The following is a 27,918-nucleotide window of genomic DNA, read 5'->3' as shown; positions in this document are numbered from 1 at the left end:
AATTTGGAATCACTGATACAACAAATGGTTTCTCAACTTATTTTATTAGAATGTTTGATTCTGTAACCAAAGAATACCAAGAACAAGCGTAAAAACGCTGTACAGTTTATGCTTGACAGCTACACGACACACAGACACTGGATCCAGTTCGGATGGCAGGTAGCAAGAGGAAAACGAGGTGGGCTGGGATGGCACCTGTGTCGACTGCCAGTTCTCCCAGCCAGCAGACCTGGTCTCCACAGCTGCAATCCCATTCAACTGTGCAAGTTTCAACTCTGTGCAAAGGCCTCTGCACTCAATCCGAGTCGCTGTCTGTCTCGGCTTCTTTCACGTCCACACTGAATTTGTATTCCTGGTCACATCCCATGTAAGCGTCACTCATGAAGTACAGAGTGTAGTTGTGGGCTCCAGTGGCTGGGGCCACGAAGTCAAGCTTCACCTAGAGAGAGCAGGCAGGAATCAGGGTGAGCGGGATACAGGGAGAGTGCTCTTGCCCGCCCGCCCGCCCGCCTATCTCAACGAATGCTGGGCCACTGGACACTCACCTTGGCCTTCTGCTGCAGGGTCAGCCTCTTGATGGAGATGAGGCTATTGGTCTTGGCATCTCCGATCACCACCCACCAGCCTTCTTCACGTTTCTGCAGTGACCAAAAGCCAAGGATTTCAACACATAAAACTTGACAGCTATGCAATACTTTCAACAATAAAGACTTTAAAAAATAAAATGAAACGTGACAGCCATATGAGACCATGAGAATGGTTACAAAAGTAGGAAAACAAAAGCCAGATAAAGCTTTTTAAAATTTCCTCCTGAAATATAATTTGACAAAACTAAAATTGAGTTCATTTGAGATACCTTGTAATAGTTTCAAATTCTAAGTAGCAAATGGACTCATTTTTTTTTGTTCTGGCCCTTCTCCTCCAAGATTCCACTGTCAGAGATCGAGACCCTCTGGCCTGGCAGCTTTGAGCTCTTCAGACACCCCTTTAAGGCACATGTGCCAGACTGACACGTAAACAGGGAGAGGAGTCTGCCATAGAGAGCATCTACCAAGGCACCTGCTGCCACTCCACTGAGGAAGCGCAAGAATTCTAGATCCCAGCATCATTCCTCAGAGTGTATGAAACCGGCTTGTAGAAATAAACTTAGTATATCTGGTTTCTGCTTTTAATCTTCAAAAGCATGCCCTAGTCCTAGCTGGTTTGGTTCGGTGGCGTTAGCCTGCAGACTGAAGGGTTCTGGGTTCAAGTTCAGTCAAGGGCACATGCCTAGGTTGTGGGCTCAATCCCCAATAGGGGGCATGCGGGAAGCAGCCAATCAATGCTTCTTTATCATTATTGATGTTTCTATCTCTCCCTCTCCCTTCCTCTCTAAAATCAATAATACATTTTTTAAAAAGCACACCCTGGAACCATTTAATTTAATGTTAAAGACAAATGTGTTTTAACAATTACAGATTGGCAAGACTGTTCAACTGCTATTTTTAACAATGACCAGCCATCTAAGCTGTCTTAAGGCAAAAAAATATCAATGGCCCTAGAGATTTGGCTTAGTGGATATAGCATCAACCTACAGACTAAAGTGTCCCAGGTTCCCTTCCAGTCAAGGGCACGTGCAGGAGGCAACCAATCAATATGTTCCTCTCACATCGATGTTTCTGTCTCTCCGCCTCCCTTTAAAAATAAAAGCAATGTCCCCAAGATTAATTCTCAGTCTATGATTCATGTTTCATTATTACTCTAAACCTCTCTCCCCAGTGACAGTGCCCCTTGTACTCTGATTCTACCAGTGGACAAACGGCCTCCAGTAGCCATCTGGAAAAGCCGGCCACCAGGACATACCTGCGGGAAGAGAGGCGCAATCACGGGGCCTGTGACTTCCTCCTCTCGCTCCAGCTGTACCAGCACAACAACGGGCCCGCCACTGGTGGGACAAAAGCAGGGAGCACATCAGCACCAGGACAGTGGAATCGCAGCTCGTCAGCAGGAACCCCGGGCAGGACACCTGGCCCTCTGACTCACCTGCGGATGCCGTCCTTATCCACCACCTCGTAAGAGAGCTCAATGTTAGGGTAGCGGTTGCAGAAGCGGGCCACGTCCGCCATCTGGCCGTCAGACAGCTGAAGCAGCGCATTTCGCTCTTCATCCTCCATCTCCATGATGTCGAAAACACTTTCCACTCCCTGCAGTGGGCATTCAGAGGTCGGGAAGAGAGAACACTTGCTAACAATAAATGAAACGGCTCCTAGTGGCTGCTAATTCCCATCCTACCCTGTCAGACACCTATAGACACGGCTTCAGACAGAGCACAGCCGCATGCGTCAGGCTCTCTAGCATCTCAGTGTAATGCACCTTCAGAGAAACCAGACAGAACTGGAAGTCTTCCCTCCTGTGACTCAACCCCCACCCAAGTCCAGGAACTCAGCTCTCGGGCTCAGCCAGGTCTGGACCCAGCTCACCTTGTCTGTGCAGCGTTTGATGTGCTCTGAGGTGAAGTGTGGCAGCTGCTTCAGGTATGAGTCCTTGGACCACATGGCTTGGGTGACCATCTGGGCCAGTTCCATGGCTGCCAGAGCAGGACTGAGCCACCCATTGCTGGACAGGACATCTACACAGGCCTGAATGAGCCGGATCGCCTGCACGGGGTAGGAGCACGAGAGCAGGTAGGATTGAAACTGCTTCCTCACAGGCCCTTGCGGGCCCTTCCATCCACGCCCTCAATGGCACAGACTCTACCTTGCTGAGGATCTCCTCGGTATCTGACTGCAGCTCCGCACTCAGCTGCATGCGGGACAGGTGAGCCTGCAGGAGCAGGTTGGTCTTGACGTGTGGGTCATTAAACTTAGGGTTGTTCAGCTTGTGCGGGACCTTCTGAGCCAACTGGAAAGCACAAGAAAAATAGCCAGTGATAAACAAGTGACCCAGCCTGAGACCAGCTCTCAGGCCCAAGGCACCATCCATCTCAGGCTCATAATCTTTCAAAGCTCAGAGGATGGCAGTGGAGGTGGGTGATGGGGGCATGGTGGGATTTTCCTGTTGACAGATCTGGGTGCTCTGGGCACCTGGGCCATTCTCCTGAAGCCCAGGTGTCCTCACCTGCCGCAGGAGGTTGTCCTCATGGTGCCGGATGGGAATGTTCTCGTACTCGGCCGCATTGGAGATGATCTCAATGAGCCCCCGCACCTTGGTCTTGGCATTCAGGGACATGCTGAAGAGCTCTGACAGATACAAGATTTGGGAGGAGTCAAAAGCAGCAGAAAGGATCAGGGAGATGAGTTCATGGCCTGGGCACCTCTGCCCTGCCTGGAGTAATCCCTCTAACAGACTCTGTCACTAGAAGCCTGTCATCTCCTCCCGGGTAGCTGCACCCTTCAGAGCGGGGCTCCCCACAGACAGACAGCAGCCTTTGCCGGCCCTCACCAATGGTTGTGTAGTTGATGTAATAGTAAGCAGCGATCATGCCCAGGTTCAGAGGTGCCACGTCCATCTCGTCCTCTATGCTGATGCACTTGGACTGCTCCAGGTCACTCAGGGTCTGCTCCACCAGCTCTGACAAGTGGTCAGACAGGTGGCGGTGGGAGATGCCTGTGAAGGAGAGTGGCTGGTGAGCAGTTGCAGGGAGACGGCCAGCGAGGGCTGAGGAAACCACAGAAGGACAGTGCGCTCCACGGCGGCTGACCCTGCAGGTTGTAATAGTTGGGGTTCTGTGTCATGCGGCGGTACAGGAAGGTCCAGGTGAGGTAGTCCACGGCGTCCTGCTTGTTCTCAATGGTCTTGGTGACGATCTCAGCATTGAAGTGGTCATGCATGCAGTGGTCCAGGTGAGACTCCACTGGCAAGGGCTCATATAAGAACTTCTTGAAGAAGTCCTGTGGGTAGGGAGGGGAGATAATACTAGTAAATGACACCGGTCACAAAGAAGAGATGGACCTTGTGTGACAGACTCAGCCAACACCAAAATGGAGGAAAGCAGCTGCAACAAGTGAGCTAAGTCTGCACCAGGAATGTTTGCCTGTTCCCACTGGCATCAGCGGTTCCTTTCACAACAGGACAGGATACACGGAGTTGTGCAGGCTGAACAGCACGGGAGAAAGATGGAACCAGCCAGACGAAGACCATGGACACAACAAGAGCACCAAAAACAAAGGCTACAAAATTCCCTGGGGCTGAAAGGCTTATTACAAAGCAATGTGGACAACAACAGAAGCATCTGACAGACAGAATGGAGAAACTAAAGCCTCCATGAGGAGAGGAAAGAAAGCCTGTATCCTGAGGCCCCGAGCTAACCTTTTTGGAGCCCTGGCACATGATGACACAGCGCCCCTCGTCATCCTGCAGAGGTCGGTTGGCATGCCCCACCATCTGGAGCACGTCATAGATGGGGTAATCCACGTACCTGGTGGGAGGGGACAGAGGCGGTGCATCAACACAGGGACCGCCCAGGAGGCCGTGCCTCCCGACCTCAGAATAAAATGCAAACATGGGGAGACATGGGCGTGTCACAGCAAACACGGGGTTTATGACTTTCTGTGCTGAGGCACCAGTTTCACTTGCAGTTTTCAAGTTAAGAGTTGTGACTTTGTTGCTCAGGGTCCTTGGTTCAAAGCTACAAATCATCTAATGGCAAAAGCAAAGTAACTTGCTAACAAAAGAGCACATATGTAAGCCAAGCTGCCCAAAGTTAACAGCTGTGTAATTCATAAGTTATCAAGTCACCTGAATTAAGTCCAAGCCTACAAGTAGGTTCAGACATTAAAAGTAAAACTAATTTCAAAAATAATCTGCATTTCGGGAAATACTATTATTGAGTTAAATTATTTGAGCTTTTTTCTGAGAAAAATCAAATCATCTACTTCATGTCACCCCAAGAGTATGTGACCTGGACCAAGTCACTTTCCCAATCTACAGAGCAGGTCTAACTACATAATCCCTAAGGTTTCTTCTGGCTCAGACTCTCTGGTTCTCCTTTTTTTTTTTTTTTTTTTTCAAGAAAGATATAGGTAATACACTAATGACTACAATAATAAATTTCAAATAGATGTTATAAAACAGTGTTGTACCATGATCCCTGGTTCTCCTCTTACTGCAACATGGGAGGATGGCTGTAAGAGCCAACGTGAGCCTCCGTTCTTAGACTGAAAACTCTCCCCAAAACCAGGCTGAGTTGGAACTCAGCCGGCTGCTGACTGCCCAAACACTTTCCTCCGTGACAATGAGTTTCTGGATCTGCAGGTGTTATGTCCATTTTACAAAAGGCTCCCCTTAGCGCGGAGCGCAGCGGGACTCACGCGTGAATCTTGCCATTGTAGTACTGGGTGTCCATGATGATCACCAGGTGGGCGGCCACGCTCATGCCCCAGCAGAGACTCCGAGAGGCTACCACCACCTGGATGGCCCCTGAGCAGAGGGAAGGAGAAGACTGAGGGCAGGGCTCCCTGGCTGAGGCAGGGGTTTCCCTTGTTTCAGAAACAAGTGCAAAGCTTGCTGGGAACAGATCTGATGTGACTAAGAAGGCAGATGCAGTACTACAGGAGGTGGCTCCATGACAGCACCACCTGCTTGGGGAACTATCCTAGAGGCAAGGACATAATCCTGGAACAAGATTCCCAGCCCAGGAAAAGCTAGGCTTAGACGCCTGCCTGACTGGCCCTGCTCACTGGAAAATGCCAACTCAACCATGGGGCTGGCTCAGTCGATGGCAGCAAAACTGAGCTGAGTGTGCCCCAAACCAGACAGACTCAAGGGCTTCAATCTGGAAAGAGGCGATTCTGGCAGGACCATCTCCCCCGCAGCTCCACACTGCCAAAACGCTAATACCATTTACACATCTCTGAGGTCCGAGGCCGTGGTAAGTCTGATGTCCATGAGAAACAGGTGAGAGGCTAAAGGGCCAGCCTAGCAAACCAGGTTCTGAAATGATATAGCCTTGAGTGTCTCCTCGCTGTCTCTCTAGCAAGTAGGGACAGCATCTGTCCCACCGACATGACAAGGTTATTGGGGGAACTGAATGCGATATCAGATTCAATAAACAGTGTTTGAAAATGACTAGGGTGCTGCAGGGAACTAGCACCCACACCTGGAGTTGAAAGCAGACCAGCGTGGCCGGATTGGCTCAGTGGGTGACCATCGACCTATGAAACAGGCGACCACGGTTCAATTCCTGGTCACGGCACATGCCCAGGCTATCGGCTTGATCCCCAGTGGGGGTTGGAGGAAGGCTTGCAGGAGGCAGCCGATTAATGATTCTCTCTCATCACTAATGCTTCTCTCTCCCCTCCCCGTTTCTCCCTGAAATAAAAAAATTTTAAAAAAAGCAGACCACCTGCACATTCTGGCGATGATCCTCTCACGCTGAGCCACCAGGCTTCTCACCTGAGCTGAAGAGCTGCTCCACCAGGCGCCGCTCCATGGGGCTGAGCCCCTCGTGCAGGTAGCCCACCCCGTTCAACAGCGTCTCCCTGAGCGTGGAGTTGCTCAGCTTCTCCAGGTACGGGATCAGGTCCTTCTCGGTGCAGTGCAAGAACCTGGGCAGCATCAACACTGGCTCAGTTCGAGAGGTTCTGGCCCCACAAACACCCTCCACTGTGTAGTCACCCAGCCCCTAGCCGGAGGGAGGCCAGCCCCACCCTCATAAACAGACCACCCTTTAGGGTGCGCCAACCTCCCATGACCCAACTTCCCGTGGCCCCACCCCCAGAAGCCAGGCAGACAAGAGAAAGTGGACAGAGCCCAGCCCTGCCCACCTCTGCCGCTGGATGTCCGCCGCACACGTGCTGAGGATGTCGATTGCAGTGAGGCGGGTCTGCTTGCGGGACGGCACAAAAACGATGACAGGCTTCTTGGGCGAGTGCTTGGTGATTGCATGGTACACAGGCTTGGCCATGGACAGCAGGCGAGTCTGTGTGTGGCTGATGTTAAAGCCCTGGGGACCAGGGAAAGAGAGACAGAGGTTACAAGACCCGGTACCCTGCACAGAGGCCACGAGGAACGGGAGGAGGGTCCTACCTGGATGTGCAGCTCCAAGGGCACAGGGCGCACGTTCGGGTGGAAGTTGAAAGTGGACGTGGCGCTGCAGCCCAGCCAGTGGGCCACATCCTTAGCATTTGAGAGCGAGGAGCTAAGAGCCACAATGCGAATGGGCCGCTCAATCTGGGAGGAGATGTAGCGCATCCGGGAGCAGATCACTTCCAAGACAGGCTGGAAGAGAGGACAGAGGGAGGAGCGGTCACCACAGGCCCAGGTGCCACCTCGGCCCTGAGTTACCCTTCGTGCACAGCCCAATGCCCTCAAAATGGGTCCTAGTTCCTCCCCTGACTAGGGCTCTTCCACAGCAGCTAATCTCCACTAAGATTCCCACAAAAAGTCTCACACCATTCCTTTGAAATAAGGTGACAAGAGTCCTCCTGGGAAAATGTCCTAGTCCCTGACCTCAGAGTCAAACATGAGGCCCAATGCCAAGGTCGTCTGGCCAGTGGCAGCCCCCTGTGTGCTGCTAGGTGAGGCCATACCCCATTCTCGCCCCCGATGAGGTGGACCTCGTCCACCACGAAGAGGTTGATGTTCTGGACGTTCTTGCGCTGCTTCCAGCGCCGGGAGAGGATGTCCCACTTCTCGGGGGTGCTGATGATGATGTTGCCTTTGCCCAGAAGCTTGAGGTCTGTGCTGGTCTCGCCCGTCAGGAGCACCACCTTCTTGTTGAGCCGGTCCTGGAACTTCTCGTACCAGTCCATGTACACCTGGCAGGCAGGCAGGCAGGAAGAGGGGCCAGAAAGTGTGAGAAAGAACTGAGGAGCCAAAGGGAGGGACGCGTTGCTCTGTCGCTCCTGAGCTACTTTATAACCCACACCAACTTTTAAGCAATGGGACGCTGCTCTTCAGTTCACAGACTGAAAGAATGACCAAGAAAAAGTAGTAAATGGTTCTGCCCCAAATAGCCCTCCAGATTTCGGGGCTTAAAGAAGCTTGACCTGGACTCACAGATGGAGACAGCCGCTGGGAAGGCACAGAGGTGACAGCCCATTGCTTACCTGCTCTGCCAGCGCCTCCATGGGGGTGATGTAGACACAGCGCCCCTCCGAGCTCTGCAGCAGCATGCGCAGGATGGCGAACTCTGCACAGATGGTCTTCCCGCTGCCAGTGGGTGCTCCCACAAACACGTTGTCATCACTGTTGTACACGGTGTTAAACACTGCAAACCGACAGGGCAGCACTCATCATACAGAGTCAGCAGGAGCACTGAGGGGGCAACGGGATGCAGCCCCTCCCAGTCAGGCTGCCTGTCAGTCCCCTCAAAGGTCCCCCTCCCACACAGAAGGCAGGGGGGTGTCAAGATCAAGAGTTCCGGTCCCATGCCCAGCCAGCATGGCTCAGCAGCTGAGCATCAACCTATGAACCAGGAAGTCTCCATTCCATTCCCAGTCAGGACACATGCCCGGGTAGCAGGCTCCATCCATGTGTGGTGCATGCAGAAGGCAGCTGATCAATGATTCCCTCTCATTACTAATGTTTCTATCTTTCTCCCCCTCTCCCTTCCTCTGACGTCAGTAAAAATTTTTAAAAAGTAAAGAGTTCTCGTTCCAGGAAGATCTGTAGGACAAAAGCAGAAGCAAAGCAGACCGAGTCTCCTTCTCTGCCTCATAGCTGGTCTTCTCGGAGCCCAGACACAGAGCAAAAGGGCCCTGGCTGCCTTTCTCTCCTCCGATGCTCTCGCTTCCCAGAAACAGTCCAATGTGGAAAGAAGGAAACAGCCAAACCCCGGAATCAACACTGGGTGAACATCCAAGTCCTGTTTATTTGCTCATTCAACGGGGTAGCTCTCTGCCTCAGTTTCCCCGTCTGTCCAATAGGGCACTGACAGCAATATCTCACATAGTAAACCCTCTATAGTGTTAGTGGGAGGAACAGAAATGTCCGTGGTGCCCTCAGAGCACAAGCGTGTTCTGTGGACGCCTGGTACCCAAAGTGATGGGGGACCTCAGTCAACACTGGGCCACGGCCAATACCTGAGCGGCAGGGGCAGGCAGCCTCCCGAGCTTGAGAAACGACAACGCACCACGACTGATGAGACTCTTTCCCACCAACCTCCTCGGTGAGACACGCAAAGAAGAGAAGCAAATCTACCCATCAAGGACTTAGAGGGGCTAGGAGAGAGGGTGAGGGGCGAGGGCAGCGGGTGTGCTCCGTCAGCCGGCGCTGAAGGGCTGCCATGCCAGCCAAGACCTGAGCACACTTCCCTTCTGGCCCAGATGACACCTCTCGGTGGCCTTGCCAGGCCTGCAGGGGAACCCACACACCCACCTTGGGTCTGGATGGGGTTGAAGAAAGGAAATTTATCTTGGTAAAGGCTCTCGAAGGCGCTGTTCCTCAAGGCAGACACGGGCAAGGGCTGCAGGTCCAGAAGTTCCGTGGGAGGTGGGTACTTCTCTGGCAGGATCAGGTGTCGGAAGGAGACAGGAAGCTGGGTCTCACAAGCTGCCAGGAGAAAAGGCAGGCAGTCCTCTTCACCAGACAGCTCCAGACCCCCTCCAGGCACCCCGGAACCCCAGGCAGCATGTGCTCTCCCCCAGCCAGCTTATTCCTACAACCACCCTGGGAGGGCCTGTCCCTAGGGGGCCGTGCGGAGGGACACTCACAGAGCCAGCGGTCAGACACCACGCGGATGAAGTACTGAGGGGGCAGTGGTTCAAAGACGGGCACAAAGAACGTAATGAGGTGCTCATCCTGGGCATACTTGGCCTTGAGCAGAAAATACTCATGGTGCAGTATCACCTCACTGTCCACATCCTCCACCAGAATCCAGAATGCCTCGGACGAACCATGGACCTGAAAGCATGCACAAGCAGAAGGAATGTGAGCAGCACCTCCAACCCAGCTCTCCTCAAATCACGCTGAAGCCAGCCCCTCTGCCAAGCGAGAGCTTACCTTTTCGTCCCACTGGAAGTCCGGCGTGATGGTCAGCTCCACCTTCAGGGTGGAGCGTGTGATGGGTTGCAGGTGCACCGACAGCTCCAACTTGGGGAACAGGTGTACGTATTTGTGGATGGTCTTGCCCATCTTCGGCATGCGGATGAGCTCCCCTGTGAAGACACAGAGGGCACAGGGGCTGCAGCCCAGCCCACCAATCCTGTCCGCACACTCGAGCCTCCAGGAAGGAGCAGATTCTATTCCAGTGTGGCAGGCTGTTCCATTCGCTCTCAGTGGAGCCCAAATGAGTCAAAGGCCAAGACCAGTGTTTGAATGGGCCACGAGAGGTGACCGGGATATTAGGCACAAGGCCTAGGACCTGGAAAGTATGAAGGCTTAGAAAGGCATCTGGGCTGTAAACCGGGTGGGTGACAGCTTCCCACACACCTATCTCATTATGATTCAGGTCGTACAGACGCTCAAAGGGGAAGTTTTTCTTCTCAATCTTCTTCACGACTTCCTCGGGGAGTTTCCGGAACTGACGCAGCGGACACATGGACTGCCACCTACCCAGAAAGAAAACCAACTGTTTAACCCCTTGTGCAGGGCCTGTGACAAGCTGCCCTCATCATGGCTCCTGATAGATCAGCTGTTAAACAGACACTGGAAACCGTGCCAGTTGTGGGACCTGAGAGCCAACCCTCACCACCACCCTGTGCCCACTCCCCGGCTCCACCCCTCAGGGCCTTCTCTCTTCTCAGCTTCCCCAGGGCCATGTCCCATTTCAGGGCCAGAGGTCATGTGAACTCCCACCACTCTCAACCTGGGACCCCAACATGGTGACCAGCTGCCAGCACCCCAAGTCCTTACATGCGTTTATCGATCATCTTGCAGAGATTCAGGGTCTTGTCTGTAAGCTGTGCCCAACCTCGGTTCAGGACAATTTCAAAGATGGCCCGCATCAACCGGCCTGCCGACTGGAGAAAGATGAAGCATTTCATTCCCTGTGTCCCTCCTCTGCAGTTAAACCGCCTCACTCAGATGCAATCAGCCTCTCCAACTCAAAAACAAAGTCCCTCACCCTGACTGGCGTGGCCCGTTGGTTGGGTGTCGTCCAGTGTACTGAAAGGTTCAAACCCCGTTTTGGGGCACATGGCTCTGTCCCCAGTAGGGGTATTGCAAGAGGCAGCCTATTGATGTTTCATTCTACATTTTTTCTCTTCCCTTTCTAAAAATCAATTTAAAAATCCAAAAACAACAAAGTCCCTCTGTAATTACTCTTTCCCCCTCTATACAGTAGATACTTGCTAAACACAGACTAACTAGAAAAGGCAGCTTGAGCTCACCATACATTTTAACCTAAAGCTCCACTGTGATTTTAAAGTTTTTGGCCCATTTAGCATTTAGGGCTCTAGCAAGAGTAAGATGCTAGTGACTTGCTTTCAGTAGTAAAGTTTACATTCATCTAGGGGAAATGGTGAACAACACAGACTGATGAACAAGAACAGACCCAGAGATAAGGAACCATGGGTCAGACTGTTGGACCTCAGAGGGAGGGTGGGGATAAAAGGGAGAGATCAACCAAAGGACTTGTGTGCACACATATGAGCCTAACCAGTGGTCAAGGACAATGGGGGGGGGGAGGCATGAATAAGGAGGGATGGGGGATTGGAATGAGGGGGTTGAGGACAAATATGTGATACCTTAATCAATAAAGAAATTTAAAAAGAAGAAGAAGAAGTAAAGTTTAACAAAGAGCAGATAACAAAGCCTTTCACCAATTCTGGACAGTGGCCGCAGAGGGAAGTCCTCTCTAGGGAAGCCCGCTGTGTGTGGCTCTCTCTCTGGAGGCCTCAGTACTCGCTCAAGGCCTTACCTTCCTGCACACCCACGAGCAGAGACACAGAGCAGCTTTTTCACACGTGAACCAATGAGCCAGCTAGGGCAACCCCAGCACTCCCTTCCTTATGTGTTTGGCCCACATTCTCCAAAACGCACACAGCACACGGGAGGAACTGTTCAGGCCCTCTCCCGGTGGTAAAACCCTGCCCTCACCTGTGTGACATACACCATGTCAGCCATCAGTGCAAAGCCCTCCAACTTCAGCTGTGAGATGAAGGCTTGGAGCAGCACATTGATCTGAAAAAGCAAGGTCAGCCAGAAGGCAGCCAATTATTGGATAGTCCAAGGAAATAGATCACAGTCTGCTCCGGGCATGCACGCCAGGTAAGATCTTCTACAGCTCTTGAGTTAGACATTAAGTAGCTGATGAGAAGTATGCTGGGAGAACCAAGCAGGATAGCCAAGCACAAACCCCCATCTTACAGACGATCCTAAAAACCACGTAAAAGCCTTACCCCAAGCAGAAGTGCGGGCTTACCTTCGCACTGGGCTCCTCAATGCTCTCCTTTACGGGAATGGGCACCCTCTCCAGCAGCTTCTGCAGTTCCAGCTTCTCCTCCTGCCACGGAAGGAAACAGGTCAGGGGAAAGCCAGGTGGCAGAGGAGAGAACCCACACAGTGACGGCGGTGAGGACCAGGTACCCGTCCCAAAGTGCCGTGGCCGCACCTCTCTCACAGTGATGTTCTTGAACTCTGAAGACAACGAGAAGACTCTGAAGAGCTCAATCTCGCTCAGAGTGGGCTTCAGCAGCTGGTTGTAGGTCTGCACTGTGTCGTTGGTGATGTAGTAGTGGCTGGCTATACGGCCCAGTTCTGTCACCTGGGAAGAAGGAAGACGCAATCCAATGCTGAGCTGCGACCTCTCGTTGCAAACAACAGGTGCCCACTGGGTGAACACATCACAATACAAGAGCCTGGCCCAAGCACATGAAGAAAGATGGCACAATAATCTGCCCTATAGTGAGCTGATGCCCACACAGAAAAGACAGACAAATTAGCCACCTCCACTCACGTTACAGAAAGGAGGCGCTGACAGACTTGACTGCGCCATTTCAGGAGTTCTTGGGCTCAGTCAGCACAGTGCACAGTGCAGCCCCACCTGTTTTCTACTGCTCCAGGCAATGGCATGAGGCAGTGCTCAGAGTAAGAGCGGTCTGAACATGTCTCCTGGGATGATGGCTTCTGCTGAGCCCCTACTTCCATCCCTCAGCCCCCTCACCTGGAAGTTGCCCGTCTTCTTATCATACTTGACCAGGTTGTTCTTATCCAGCATCAAGGCAGCAGTATGAACCAGATCCAGCCGGCGCTGGTCCAGTAGGGGGTCTCCCTTGAGGTCGTCATGAGAGATGCCATAGAGGGTTGGGGATCGGAGCATTCGGATATACAGGTAGGCATAGCCCAGCCAGTTCACTGCATCCTATGAGAGAAAACTCGTGCATCTTAGCATGGAGAACTGGTGTCCAAATGAAATTATTAGAATTTACCTCCCAACTACAAGAATGTTTATCTTATTACAATATTTATAATATTTCATCATGAAAAAAGAGGGTCCTAATATCTTTTCTCTCTCTAATCCTATATAATAAAGATGTAATATAATAATAAAGATATAATATGCTTCATGGTGTATCGACCAGACCACAGATCAGCAGGAGGGTGGGGCAGCGAGCTATAAGCAGACAGTAGAGAGCTACAGGAGGGGGCAGAGCAGCAAGCTATGGGGGGTAGGGGAGGAGGGAGCTACAGGAGAGCAGAGCAGTGGGTGGAGAGCTACAGGAGGGCGGCAGCAAACTATGAGGGGGAGGTAGGAGGGGCAGGGGAGCTACAGAAGGTGGGGCAGCAAACAGAGAGCTACTGGAATGCAGCAGCGAGCTACTAGTATTTTATAACAAGTGAAAATGTCAGCCCGAAGCACCAGAGACCATCCACTCCTGACACCTTGGCCTCTCTGGGAAAGGCAAGCGGTGCCAAGAGCAGTGCCTCCCTACCTTTGCATTCTGGACATTCCCCAGCACGATTTCCGCATTGAGCATGTCAGGCAGCTTTGACACCATCTGGCTCTCAATAGGAAGCTGCTGGTTGAGGAGGGACAGGTAGTACTGAAGCTCCCCATGAGATGTGATGAGGATGCCTTCGCCCTTGGTGTCATACTGGGGTCTTCCGGCTCGTCCCAGCATCTAGGGCAGACACAGCAAACCAAGAGGGCTGAGGCCACAGGGATGCTGGAAGGGATTCCAAGCTTCTCCTCAGCTGCCATCTGCCATATTTCCAGCATCCTTGCATTCTATAAGCAGGGTACTCTTTCCAACCCAGAACAGACACAAAGGATCCGTACCTGCAGAATGTCCAGTGCTCCCAGCTCTGTCCAGCGCCCCTTCTCTGGACTATACACCTGGGTGCCTTTGATGATGACTGTATGTGCGGGGAGATTCACACCCCAAGCCAGAGTTGCTGTGGAAACTAAAACCTAAAAGATAAAGCAAGGTAATAAGGAAACCAGAGGTCAATATCGCCAACTCCTTTAGGTAACCAGCCCCAGAGCTTCTAGCAGGACTGAGGTGGCCCATCCTTGGCAGTGCGAGGCCAGAATAAAGAGGAAGGGCTCCTTGGGCACCTCATCTAGTCAATAACCAACCTAACAAGTTCCCAGAAATGCCTGAGAGGCAGAAGTACAGACCTATAGTAATCAACTTGGGGTTACTAGACAATCACATGCTCAGGCTCCACGAGAGGGAGCAGACAAGGAAGGCCCTGCCACAAACAACGAAAAACAGGTGCAAGTGTACGGCACAGACTTTGACATTTCAAGGCACAGACTTTGACATTTCGGGTCTCTGAAGTCTGTGCTTCGGCCATCACCTGAATGTGTTTATCAGCAAAAAGGTCCTCTACAAGTGTCCTGTCCACTCTGGTCATGCCCGCATGATGAATAGCAAAGCCGTAGGGCAGCAGATCCTTCAGCTCCAGGTTCTGAGGAACAGAGAACAGGCGGTGAGAGGAGCCTCACAGGGGGCTCTCCCAAGGAGGACAAAGCCTCCTCCCACGAGCCCTCCCCCCTCAACCTACACCACACAGACACATGCTGAGAATCGACCTAACTGCGTGGCACAGCAGCACCCGGTGCAGCCCTGAGGGACTGTCTGGACACCTCAGCTGAGCCAGTTCCAGGGAGGAGCCGGCTTGTCTCTCCTCACCTTGCACTGCTCTGCCTCCGTCCGAAGGACTTCTGTGGAGGCGGAGCCCTCTCTCAGAAACAGACCCAGGGTGTCCTTCTCCAGGCACATGTCCCGAATGGCCCTGGCCGTCTTCCCAGTCTCCTTCCGGGAGTGGACAAACACCAGCACCTAAGTGGAAACCAGGTTTGTCACAGTCAAGACATAGTTCACACAGCAGCAAGATGCAGAGGCTGCAGCAGCATAAGCCAGAAGCTGCGGGCCAGAGGAGCCACGGCAGGAATGCACTGGCTCAGAAGCCTGATCCTGGCTGTAAGATCCTAAGAGAATGAACCACCCAGTCCAGTGAGAGTCCTGCGCTGGGAACCCAAACTGCCAGCAACGTCATTAGCAGCAAGTTTACACACCGCGACAATGCACACTTAGGGATCTCAAGTAAGAATCTGTGTCCAGGCACCTGGTAAGATTCTAAGCCACCTGAAGCACGTGTCTGCAAAACAATAGCTAAATACTCATGACGTGACGGGCACTGCCCTTGATAGAAGGACGTTATAAATTCAATTCCTTTAACGGGCAGGATGACACGAGCACCATTTTCTAGGAAATACAGTTCTCCAAGTATTTAGTGCCAAGAAAAGACATGCCTCTTCACTAAATTCATCTCCTCACCTAAATACAATGCTTTTTATCAGACAAAAACAAATGCATAACCTGTTACTTTTACTTAGTTTTCAGTCTTGGTTAACATGCCTGATGTCAGTTTTCAATTAAAAAATTACATACTACTTTCTAGTCAAATGCTCCCTCCCACTAGCTGTTATCTTCACTTAGACTGTGTTACATTTTTAGCATAAGCGCCCAGCTCTTTTATGGAAGGACCCTGGGTCACACAGAGACAGACTGATTATCTGCACCTGGGGATTTCTTTTCTGGGAGTTTAATTTAGACTACACATTCAATTTCTTTAATGGCTTATAGCACAAGTCAGATTACCTCTGTCATCTAAGTTATATCATCTTGGCACCAAACTGAAAAGTCTGAGCAAAGGTAGTTGGTAGTTTTAAAAAAAATGGAGTATTTCTTCCAAATTGTCAAATTTATGTGCAAAAAGTGGTCAAAGTATTCCTTTATTATGCTTTCAATGGCAAAAGTTTGTGTAATATCCCATTTCATTTCTGATATTGGTGATTTGTGTTGTGTCTTCTCTCTTTATCTTTGTCAATCTTGTCTAATTATCAGTAAATCAAGAATTTGCAAGAACAGAGTTCAAAAAATGATAAGAAACCACACACACACCTGATTTTTCCCCGCGTGTTCCATGATCTTCTCGTAGACTATTTCATTCATGATCTGGAAACGCTTGATAGCCTTTTTCTCTGTGATGCCTACATAGGTCTGTTCCAGAGGCACTGGGCGGAAGCTAGAAGACCAACAGTTAGACAAATGAGGCTTCTGGCACAAAATATTGAGAAAATAAATGGTCCTCTTCACTGCCCAGGAGCTCTACTCCTCTTTTTCAGGTTACACCACATCAAAACCCAAAGGCCCTTCCTAAACCCAATCCAACGGAGCTCCTTGGCAAAGGGAAAAGACAACAGGAAGGTCACCTGGCTAAACTTCCCCCTCTCTTCTCATACCTGTTGTCGAAGTAGAAGAGGCCCTTGGCAGGATCAACACGCAGAAATGTGGCCACATCTTCGTAGTTGGGGAGAGTGGCGCTCAGCCCGATGAGTCTGACTTCCTCTTGGGTCATCTCAATGTTCCGGATGGCCCTGGCCACCAACGCTTCCAAGACAGGACCTCTGTCATCATGGAGGAGGTGGATTTCATCCTGAGAAAGGAGAGATAGCACCTCTAGGACTGGAGAAATGGAGCTTTCCTCAGAGCAGTCGCATTTTGTAGGTACACACCTAGTATGCCAAATAAAGACCAGAAAAGGGATCCCAAGCCTGGATAAACCAATGAGGAGACAAAATTTACCCTGAAACACCCCCAGAAATAACATGCTCTCCCATGAGCTGCTTGGCCATAGTTCAGTGAAACAATGCTTTACTGCAAGGAAACCTGATACTTCACCCAGAGGTGTATTTCTTTACTGCAAAGGAAGCTTCTGATCAAACCACATTTATATCAAATAAGACTTCACCTCTGGTGAGATTTCACCCTCACTGTGTATCAAATGGCGGATCACAGGGCAGTGCTTCTCACGTTTCGGGTTGGACACAAAGCAGCAGGGGACCTTATTAAAATCACACTGCATTTCAGTAACTTTGGGGTGGGGCAGGAACTCTGTATTTCTTTTTTAAAAATATTTTCTTATTTATTTCAGAGCTAAAGGGAGAGGGAAAGAGGGATAGAAACATCAATGATGGGCTCCTTAACACGCACCATGGGAATTGAGGTAGCAACCCACGCATATGGCCTTGACTGGAATCGAACCCGGACCCTTCAGTCCATAGGCCAACAATCTATCCACTGAGCCAAACCAACTAGGGCAGGACTGTATTTCTATCAAGACTGAGGTGCCGGGGGAAAAAAAAAAGACTGAGCAGCCGAAACCGGTTTGGCTCAGGGGATAGAGCCTGCAGACTGAAAGGTCCCGGGTTCGATTCCGGTCAAGGGCATGTACCTTGGTTGCGGGCACATCCCCATGGGAGGTGTGAAAGAGGCAGCTGATCGATGACTCTAATCGATGTTTCTAACTCTCTATCCCTCTCTTCCTCTCTGTAAAAAAATCAATAAAATATATATTTTTTAAAATAGAAGACGACGACTGAGTAACGAGGCTCCAAAACAGGAGCCAGCAAAATTTTCCTTAAAGGGCCAGATAGTCAATACTTCAGGCTTATGGGCCACACTTAGTTACAAATATTCAATTCAATCATGGCAGCACAAAAGGAGCTATAAACACTACCTCAACTAAAAGTAAGGCTGTGGACAACAGGGGGATGGGGGCATACATGGGGGGTTGGGGGGTAATAGGAGAATAAGGACACATATGTAATACCTTAATCAATAAAGAAATTTTAAAATTAAAATAAAAGGCTGTGTTCCAACAGACAAAAACCAGCAGCCAAAGCTTGCCGGCCCTCCTCTGGATCACTGAGCATGACATGAGCTCCCCTTTCTGCTTTCCCAGACAAGGTAAACTACACCCACACTCGGGCACTGGTCCGGGCGCTTCTGCTTCGATGGAACACAACATCCTGACTCCTCACTCATTCCCTCTGGGAACGGACTATTTGTTTATAAAGTCCTTTGATGTTCTGGGAAATCACAATTTTTCCTCTGTCTGTTTACATCTCTCTCAAAATATTTCAAACATAAAAAAGTTATCAAGAATAATATGGCAATCACTGTGCACCTACTGGGAAATTCTCACTGAAGTGCAGACTCTCATTTAATGGTAAAAGCAATGCTGACAACAGAGGTCATTACAAAGGCCAGTGACTGGAGACCAGTTTCTGAACCAGACAAGTGCCCCTGCTTACCAGAATGATGAGCCGCACAAGCTGGGTGTAGGTGCGCTCCCCGCCCTTGCGGGTAATGATGTCCCACTTCTCAGGGGTGCAGACAATGATCTGAGTGGCACTGATCTCCTCCTTGCACAGCTGGTGGTCGCCAGTAAGTTCTGCAACAGTGATGCCATATGTGGCCAGGCGCTGGTGGAGGAAAGGCAGGTCAGGCAAGAATGCTTGCAGGGGGCCTTGGCACCAAACTGTCTGAGAAGTCTGGGCACAGGGCATTGGCAGTAGGTATCAACCCATCAAGGAAACAGCAGGTGAATTAGATCAGCCTAAGAACAAATCCAAGTTTACACTTAGGCAAGTGAAGCAAAGGCTCTCTGGGAGCACCACACACAAGGGGGAAATGGAAAGGCGCAAGTCACAGGACCTGGTCTAGCAGCAGCAGGTCTTTATCAACCTTGCCATCTGAGGGCCACACAGCTACTCCCACAGTGCCCAGGAGAACTGGAGAAAACTGCTGTGCTCAGGGTGACAAAAAGATGACACACCCTTGCCAAGGCCAGAAAAGGCCAAAGACATTCTTGGTTCTAAAACACGCTGTACTTGGGCCAAGTACCACCTTTGAAGTGGAAACGCCAGCTGAGGCACTGCAGACGCCCTGACACCGGAAGCAGTGATGCTGCAGACAGCACCTTCTGGAGGAGCCCGCCCTTACCTTCCCAAAGCTGCCCACCATCTCCTGCACCAGGGAGCGCATCGGGGCGATGTAGATGATCTTGAAGTTGTCCACGTTGATAGTGCCGTCCGGGTTAATGTGCTTCCCGATCTCGCGGAGCATGCACATCAGGGCCACGTTGGTCTTCCCGGCGCCCTGCGACAGAGGCCGGGGATGAGGAGGCCCGTTTACTTACTCCTGTGGACTTACCACCAAAACAGACTAGAGCACATCCAGAACTTTATTCACCCACTCAACATCTCCTCCACCAAAGAACGAAGAATTGGGGGTGTGGGTGGAGATGAACCCTCTTGCCACCAAAAACAGACACCACATTCCCTAAGAAGCGGCAGCGGGCAGTGCTTACCGTGGGAGCGCACAGCAGCAGGTTCTCGTCTGTCTCCAGGGCGGCCCGGTAGAGCTTACTCTGGATCCGGTTCAGCGTCTTGAAGCCCTCGAATCCGGCCTGGGCGTACTTGGGCAGCTTCTCCACTGGCAGCAGTTGCTGGAAGAAGAAAGGTAATCCTACTCAACTGGCAGCACTCTGAGCAGGGACCCCAGGACCACATCTCCTGGCAAGCTCCCTGAGCACTCCCCACTGGAGGCCAGACCACTATTGTCCCCTGGGCTCAAAATCAGAAAGCTTCCACTTCTGGAATAAACTGTCTACGAGACAAGGCCACATGTGGTCAATGAGCTGAGATCCTGACAGGAAGGGAGGTGAGCTGAGGAGAAAACCGAGAAGCAAGGAACTCACTTCCTCGGAGCCGAAGGGCTTGGGCTTCAGAGCAGGCACGTGCACCTCCTCGTAGCCTTTGCGCTGGCGCCGGAAGGATCCATCTGGAAGCTGACAGCGCTTGTTGGCCATGAAGTGGCTCCCCTGGGTAAAAACCAGGTCCTCCAAGTCCAGAACCTGCCTCGGAGCCAAAGCCTGACAGCAGGAAAAACAGAAACACAAAGTGAGGAGCCGAGCAAAGGCGCTTCCACCACCACAGCCTCGGACAGGGCCGAACACCGACCTCCCCGCCCTGGTCCAGATCCATGGTTTCCAGGTCGGTGTCCATGCGGGACTGCCGCACCCGCTCCCTCCGGGACCGCTCCTCCTGCAATGGGAAAGAGAAAATGATTTCTGACCACTCCGGGTTCGTGTCCTTTTCAGTCCCTCCTTAGTTGAGCTTGACTCACGGTTGCTGACCAGCAATCCCAAACCAGAAAGACAGCCCTTATGCTCAGATACCTGCCCCGGGGGCCACCAGATGATGGAAACAAGAAACGGCTTTAAGGCAACAATGCATAATGTGGGATTTCAAAAGCAGACGGTCAACTGACGGCTCTCCCTCTTCAGCAAACACACGTCCTTTCCTTTCCTTTTAGGAGATACCATGACTTACTGCACAAACAGGAAAGAGCCCGCAGGGCTGGGCTCCCGACCACAACAGTGTGAACTTGTCAGTTCTTATCTGTGCCACTGACAAACCTCAAAACATTTAGATAAATACTTTACTTCTTCATCTTCCAGTTAGGAGGCATTTAGCTTTATGTGCTATCTTGTAACTGATGCCTCTTTTCCAAACCAAACACTCCAGCTCCAGACTCAGACAGAAAAGCCAGCCCAGCCCTTACCCGGATCAGATCCTCCTTCTCCGTCTCATGGAGCTGGTAGAGGAACTTGGATAACTCTGGATCAGCTTCCATCTTTCCCATGATCCTTTCCTTTTCAGCTTCACTCTGTGCACTGGCCAGCAAGGTGCAATATAAAACTGTCAACAGCAAAAGAAGAGAAGGTGAGAGGCAGTAAATAAAATCAACTTTAAGCCTTGGGGTAGAAAGGAAATGAACGAAACATGTGCTGAAGCCATGACAACAGCCTCAGGCACACGTGCACGCCCGCTACAGAAGGGCACTGTGACTCACTCATCATCCTGTGCTGCCGCAGCACTTTAATAAAATCGAACGTATTGAAACCGAGCAGCAGCACCAGCTGGTTCTCACACTCCCGGTCATCGCTGGCCGTCTGCAGAGAAGATAACACCACGATTAAGGACGCAGACATCTGCTCCATACACTGTCCATCCCCGAAGATACTCTAAATGCAAATACATGACCTTGGCCATACCTTTAAGATTTCCAACACTTCGTCTGCCTTCTTCTGCGATACAATGGCATCATCGTAGAAGCGACTGAGCTGCCGCTGCAGCCAAAATGCATCAATGTCCCGAGGGTGCAAATCCTTCTTCTTAGAACTCATCAGCTCACCAGAGGCTACAAGCTGCACAAGCACCAGGCACTGAGTTCACCACGACTGTCTGCCCAACTACTTCGTCATCACCCTGCAGAGGAGCACTACCAGCCACCCACAGCCCAGCTCTGGAAAGAGCTTTCCCGGGGAAAGAAAAGTCTGCTATCCTGAGTTTGGAAACACACCAAACTCATCAACATATCCCATCAATACACGCCCCTGGGAGGGAGGTCGACTGACTAAAATCAAATAAGGAAACAGAGACCGTAAATGTTTATTACAGCTCACACTATAAAAAAGGAGCTCAAGCCCGGCTGGTGTGGCCCAATGGTTGAGCATGATCAGGAATGAAAAGGTCGACTTCAATTCCTGGTCAGGGCACATGCCCAGGTTGCAGGCTCAATCCCCAGTAGGGGGAGTGTAGAAGGATGATCGATGTTTCTCTCTCATCAATGTTTCTATCTCTCTATCCCTCTCCCTTCCTCTCTCTCTAAAAACAAACAATGAAATAAAAAGGGAGCTCAATAAATGATATGGGAAGGACCTGGCGTGCAGACTTGGGGCAAGAGCAGACCATACTCACATTAGCTGAGAGGGTGCAGCGCACCACAGCCTCATCCCCTTCCATGTCGTCATCGGATGCCTCTTCTCGAACTTCCCCGTAAGCATCTTCATCGCCTTCCTGTGGAAAGAGCCGAAACTCAACCCATGATTTGGAGCGAATTCTGACATCACCACAGAACCTTTCCCGAGTCACTTAAGGTTGGTTAGCACAATTGGGACCAGGCTTATCCAGAGTCCATTTAAGGGGATAACCTCGGTATGCAAGTAGTCTAAGTCCTCGTGGCATGGCTTCATAAGGTGCGTCTACTCTCTTTTCTGCTTTTTACTGGAGGCCGCCACAAAGGCAACCAACTGGACCACAGTCCCTCTTAACCACACAATCAGTATACTGTATGTAAAAAGGAGCTAGCAGCTGGCAGGAGATACGAGCTCTGCAGAAGCATGCTTGGATCCGGAAGTGCATGCTCACCCGTCTTTACTTACACACAGGCTCACACTACACTATGGACTCGGCACAGTATTATGTGTAAAGCAGGCACTTAACAAATAGTATTTGTTAGATGAATGAGTTCTACAAGCAAAGCATTGCTACTTAAACTCTGAAATTCTATTACTTGTACTGCAGTCAACTATTTCATTTATCACATTTTATAGTGAAACTGAAGCAAAATGACCTGCCCAACATACAGGACCAAAATTCAGACCTCCTGGCTCCCAGCTTGGTGCTCTCTCCGACTCTTCTGTGCTGCCCCTTCTTCCCGTCCTAGGATATATTCCAAGGCCAGCATTTTCCCTTCATGAGCCAAATCCAACCACTGAGAAATCTAGGGCAACTTTGCAAAGATTTTTCAAGAGCCCCCTTGTTTCTTATTTAGTTATAGTCAAGCAATAATGATTAGCTCATAAACCTCAGTGGCTACTGCAACCGTTATTTAAAGCAACCATACAAAACATGCCCATGCTCTTGGGCAAATGTACATCTTTTGAAACTGGCAGTAGGACAGAGCACTGACCGGTGGGACATTATCACAATAAGATTAAAATGTAGTTAAAATGTGGCAGCATACTCCTTCAGTATATCTTTCTTTTTGCTGATGCACTTAGTTTATTTTAAATTACTGCATTGATTTATAAGTTTAATTTGCTTTATAAAACCTGAAGATGATAATTTCAAAAAACAAGAATAAACTAGGTCCATTTGTTTTACACTCACCTCCTCATCAGACTCAAACTGTACATTCACACCATAGGTCTCATCAATGTTGTCATCTGAAACAAGGAGGGATTAGAGAAACAGTAATGAAATGAGGCACTACAGGGCGCTTTTTCTCCGCAAGTGCACGACTGGCCTCTCCTCAGGACAGATGTCGGGTCTAAGGACTCACAGACACTTAAGGATCAACACAAGAGAGTCATCTGTACTGCCACCAATGAGGCCTCTGACCAGCCAGCCTTGGATGTGACCTGCTCTGCTTGCTCAACCACTTGAGTCCCCCAGGCTCTGCCCAATCCCCCTCCCCCATCCCATCCTATATAAAGCCCTAATATGCAAACCAACCGAATGGCGGAACAACAGGCCACTATGATGCACACTGACCACCAGTGGGCAGACGCTCAATGCAGGAGCTGCACCCCGGTGGTTAGTGCACTCCCAAAGGGGGAGCACCGCTCAGCCAGAAGCCGGGCTCCTGGCAAGCACAGCTGCAGTTGGTTGGAGCCTCTCCTGCCTTCATGGCAGGCAGACATCCCCCAAGGGATCCCAGACTGCCAGAGGGCGTGCACTGGGCCTCTAGTGTTCTATATAATAATAGAGTAAGAAATGGCTTCTGTTATCAGGATTCCGGTATGCATCAATCATTACTCCTCAAAACACACCAAACAGGTTATGGGAACTGACACATCCAGCTGTTTTAATGACTGAAACTAGAAGGCCACATTTAGGGGTCATCAAGCAGTCAGTTAATATGAGCAGGACATAATAAGCTCGATTACCCATATTCTGGATTTCCTTGTCTCCGCCATAGTCTGTGATCTTCTTGCCCAAGTTCACCAGCACATGGTATCTGGTATCATCTGTCTGCCCCAGCAACAGGTCAATCTCCTTTCTCCTTTCCTTGTCACGAAGCTTTTCATTCTTTAGGACAGCTAGAACTTCATCAGCTGCCCCACAAAGAATATCACGTGGCTGGTCACAAAAAAACACACAAAACAATAAAAACATTTAGAACAGAGAGGCAGCACACCACAGTCCAGCTTTATGTGACAACTAGTCACACCCCTTTAAAACCTGTATAGGAGGTTCTGATCATTTTCATTAACATTAATGAAAAATGCCACCATTGCCCACCAGTGTGCTCAGTGGTTGAGCATCAAACCATGAACAAAGAGTTCAATTCTCGGTCAGGGCTATGGTTGTGGGCTTGATCCCCAATAGGGGGCATGCAAGAGGCAGCCAATCTATTATTATCTCTCATCAATGATATTTATATCTTTCTCCACCTTTCCCTCCCTCTCTGAAATCAATAAAAATACATTTAAATAAAAAATGCTAGTCAGGTGGTCTGAGGAAGCAGGACATGACTTCCGCTAGTCTGCCACATTTCTCCAGATCTCCCTCTAGCCCGCCAAACTTTTGGTAATTCTGTCCTCACCTCCTCTAGCACCCGCCTCACCAGAGCCTCTCTGAGCCTCATAAAGGTCCTGAATCTCACCACACACATACACTGGGGTTAAGAGCAGATTCTGGGCACTGACTACAGGGCTCTTAACCTGGCTCTGCAAATACAACCTTTGTGACCTGGGGGAATCACGTAACTATTCTTTGCCTCACATCTCTCCTCTATAAAACTGAAAACGAGTGTTAGCAGCACCTAATCAGAGCTAACATGAGGACTGTAAGACATAAGACATGCAAAGTGCTATCCCACATAAAGTAAGTCTCAGCAAGATGACACAGCCCTCAGAGGGACACTACAGACAAGGGTCTCCTGGCTCCTTCCAGTTGTCCCTCTCTCCCTCTCCAGAACCATGACGTCACCCTCTGGCTGCCTCACCTGGTCCCCAAGGGCAGCCTGGATGAAGCTGAGCAGCACTTCGTACGTCTCCCGGGTTTCTTTGGTTTTGGGCTTGTAGATGATGCCCACCATCTCATCGATGCCCTCCGAGAGCAGCGTGTACCCCTTCATCTTGTTGATGTCGTGCCGGTCCTCGTCACGCTTTCTTCGCCTAATGGACACACAGCGAGATGGTCAGCAGGCAGAACCTTCCCTACCAAAGGCAAGACTGTATCAGGCCCCGCCCCTCTCCTTCCCAGCTCCATGGAACACAGGTAACATCTGGGGTTTCAGATAAATTTTCTAGCTAGAGCAACGTTAGCTCCAAAGGAATCTACTGCCACTGAGTCCCAACAAATTATAACAGAATGGGTAAAGAAGTCATATTTTGCAAAGTAGAAGACCAATAATGCATTAACTTATTTCAAACGTAACTACTTTAATCAAAACTGAGCCTACAAATTTTTGAGACTTCATGGAAGGAGAAAAAACAGGGGTGAGATGGAGTAGAATCAGTTTTTAAGTTTAAAACATATCCTCCAAAAAAGTAAAAAATAACAAAAAACCTGTTATTTATACCATGGATGCTTGAATATTAGTTTATAAACTTTATAAAAGTAGGAAATGGAAAACAGCAGAAGGAAGAAGTGATGGGAAGTTAGTAATGGAAGAAAAATGTTACTGAGACAAGGGAACAGCAAGGGTCTTGAAAATATCAGAAAGAAAATTAAAATCTCTCTAGGGACCAAAAAAGCATATGTTAGAAAAAGGTCTACAAGTTGGGACTCCTCCCCACCTGTATGGTGGTCAGTGTCCTGTCAGCACCAGCAATGGCCATGGCCTCAGCCCTAGGGACATATGTAAAACTTTCAATAATAAAGATAATAAAATTAGCAATGAACTGGGTTTGGGTATGTGGAGTTTAAAATTTCAAATGTGTTGACTTCTCTATTTACTTCTGGGGGCATTTTATAACAATGATTTTAATTTATCTTTTCACTAAAGAAAAATGACCATTATATCCTCTTACTGTGCTGAAACCTTTTATATAATTCAGAATGACTTAAAATATTGAAATATTTATACAGCATGGTAAAGCAAACTCTAGAAAAGTGATGTTTCAATAGCTTCTATGTATGTCATTTACCTATATGTCTATATATACATCTAAGTACATATCCATATATTTATATGTAACGTTTCATGATTTAGAACAGGGTTGGGGAACCTTCTGCCAAGGGCCATTGGATACTTATAGCATCATTCTCAGGACATACAAAATTACCAACTTAAAAATTAGGTTGCTATGCTTGGTCAAACATTTAATAAACTCACTCCTACTGCCTTGGCAGGGCCAGACCAAATGATGTTACGGGCCTTAAATAGCCCCAGAGCCAGATGTTCCCCACCTCTGATTTAGAGAATCATGGGAAGAAGACAGATCAAAGATAAAAGTGTACTATGAATTTCTTCGGCATTAAACAAATTAATTTTTTTTCCTATTTTTAATGTATTTGGGATTCAGTACTGATTGCATGTGTATGGACTTAAACACTACAATCAAGGGTGCATTTGAAAAATGATTTGTCCATATGTTCAGAAACTCTTGTTTGTAGGCTGCTGAAGAAAACAGGATTTTTTTTTCTATTTGTCCAAAGACCATAGAGTTTATTTGATGCATTAACTGATTTTAGAGATTTTTCTCATATACACATTGTAAAAAAAACTGTATAGAGTTAGATAAATTGTACTGTGCCAAATATAAACTAACTTTGTGGGTAGTTTTGGTAGCAAACCAAAGCTCAAGTATCACTCAGGGTTTTAGCTGGCTGCTGTTTGCATAGGGTCATTTATACCTGATAAGTTGCAAACACCTGTTTCCACTTAAATCACTTTTAAAAATTACTTAGAAGGGCATAAGGTGAATTCTGCCATCTTCCTTAAACTTCCTTAAAAAAGAGAAGAAAAAAGGGACAGCAAATACTTTTGTCTAAAAGTTGTTTTCCTCTAAAGGACACTTGTTATGGCCTTCTAAATGTATGCTGTTTTTACCTTCACTGTAATGCCACGGATGTCTCATCCTGTACCCAGCATTTCAGCAAAAATGCTGCTCAATTGCTCAAAGGAAGATGGTCTTTGCATATAAAGAAAAATCATTCTCCCCTGGGTACTCACTTGGCTCTTCTTTCCTCCTGCATCTGTGGTTTGGTCCGTTGAGCCTTATCTCCCATCCGGGTGCCCTCCAGCTTCCCAACCAGGGATAGCACCTCTCCTGTGGGTTCATCCCGGCGGGTCCGATCAATGAGAGAACGGTCAGCTTGGAGTACAAGATTCGAGTTCTGAAACAGATCACAATATTATCAAAGCTCCGACGTGAGCAAAGCCAATTCCTACATCACAAGTACACTAGCGGATAAGAAAGGAAGTAAAAATCAGAGCGACTAAGCACTGATGATCACTAGTCGGAATAGAAAGATGTTTTCCTGAAGGAGAGAGAGCGCGTGAGCAAAGGGCGAGCAAATCAGTAGACCAATGCGGCTCCTTACGCTGCCCCATCCCACCCTGGAAAAGTGCTGGGCATGCTGGGGGTGACATCTGGGAGGGGGCGGGTACAGCGCTGAGAGATCGGATCTCCCCCCGCCTTCGTGGTCCTCCTAGGCCTTCAGGCTGAAACCGCTTTCCCCAGCCTCCGGCTCCCCGCTGGGCTCGGAGCCCGCGCCCTCCGCGAGCCCCCACGCACCGCCTTGTACTCGTACTGCAGGCTCCGGGCGGTCACATCCGCCATGGCGGCGGCTGCTCTGGGGCTCCGCGACCGGCTCCCCTAAACGGCACGCTCAGAGCTCTACTCCGCAGACAACGCAGGGAAGACGCTCCGAGGCAAAGAGAAACGAGCTCCCTTCCG

General features: G+C 49.7%; 1 protein-coding gene across 1 annotated transcript; it reads right to left on the bottom strand.

The window, feature by feature from the left end:
- Positions 1 to 25: 25 nt before the first annotated feature.
- On the bottom strand, positions 26 to 27,918 carry SNRNP200 (small nuclear ribonucleoprotein U5 subunit 200). The gene is made up of 45 exons (XM_084900898.1): positions 27,757 to 27,918; positions 27,192 to 27,355; positions 25,017 to 25,188; positions 23,956 to 24,148; positions 23,177 to 23,232; positions 21,983 to 22,081; positions 21,277 to 21,429; positions 21,075 to 21,174; positions 20,784 to 20,920; positions 20,180 to 20,263; positions 19,918 to 20,091; positions 19,528 to 19,665; positions 19,161 to 19,316; positions 18,470 to 18,640; positions 16,616 to 16,809; positions 16,275 to 16,398; positions 15,000 to 15,149; positions 14,665 to 14,775; positions 14,141 to 14,272; positions 13,794 to 13,982; positions 13,025 to 13,222; positions 12,473 to 12,625; positions 12,284 to 12,364; positions 11,959 to 12,042; positions 10,774 to 10,880; positions 10,351 to 10,469; positions 9,922 to 10,076; positions 9,633 to 9,822; positions 9,298 to 9,471; positions 8,028 to 8,188; positions 7,509 to 7,736; positions 7,006 to 7,197; positions 6,744 to 6,922; positions 6,373 to 6,524; positions 5,289 to 5,397; positions 4,288 to 4,396; positions 3,680 to 3,869; positions 3,421 to 3,585; positions 3,097 to 3,218; positions 2,737 to 2,880; positions 2,460 to 2,636; positions 2,023 to 2,183; positions 1,843 to 1,924; positions 546 to 638; positions 26 to 439 (listed from the first exon to the last, which is right to left on the bottom strand). The coding sequence occupies exons 1-45, from the start codon at positions 27,799 to 27,801 to the stop codon at positions 296 to 298; spliced, it is 6,411 nt and encodes a 2,136-aa protein (XP_084757024.1). The 5' UTR covers positions 27,802 to 27,918; the 3' UTR covers positions 26 to 295.

This window comes from Pipistrellus hanaki (assembly GCF_964339955.1).
Source record: "Pipistrellus hanaki genome assembly, chromosome: 12".
Lineage (NCBI taxonomy): Eukaryota > Metazoa > Chordata > Mammalia > Chiroptera > Vespertilionidae > Pipistrellus > Pipistrellus hanaki.
The sequence above is the reverse complement of the archived record's forward strand: the minus strand, read 5'-3'. Positions and strand labels throughout refer to the sequence as shown.

Excerpts from the sequence above, each read along its gene's own strand:
- SNRNP200 (XM_084900898.1), bottom strand. The coding sequence starts at position 27,801 with ATGGCGGATGTGACCGCCCGGAGCCTGCAGTACGAGTACAAGGCG. Across the intron at positions 8,189-9,297 it reads CAACCCCATCCAGACCCAAG|TGTTTAACACCGTGTACAAC; the intron begins GTGGGTGTGTGG and ends GTCGGTTTGCAG. Across the intron at positions 3,219-3,420 it reads CATCAACTACACAACCATTG|AGCTCTTCAGCATGTCCCTG; the intron begins GTGAGGGCCGGC and ends TGTATCTGTCAG.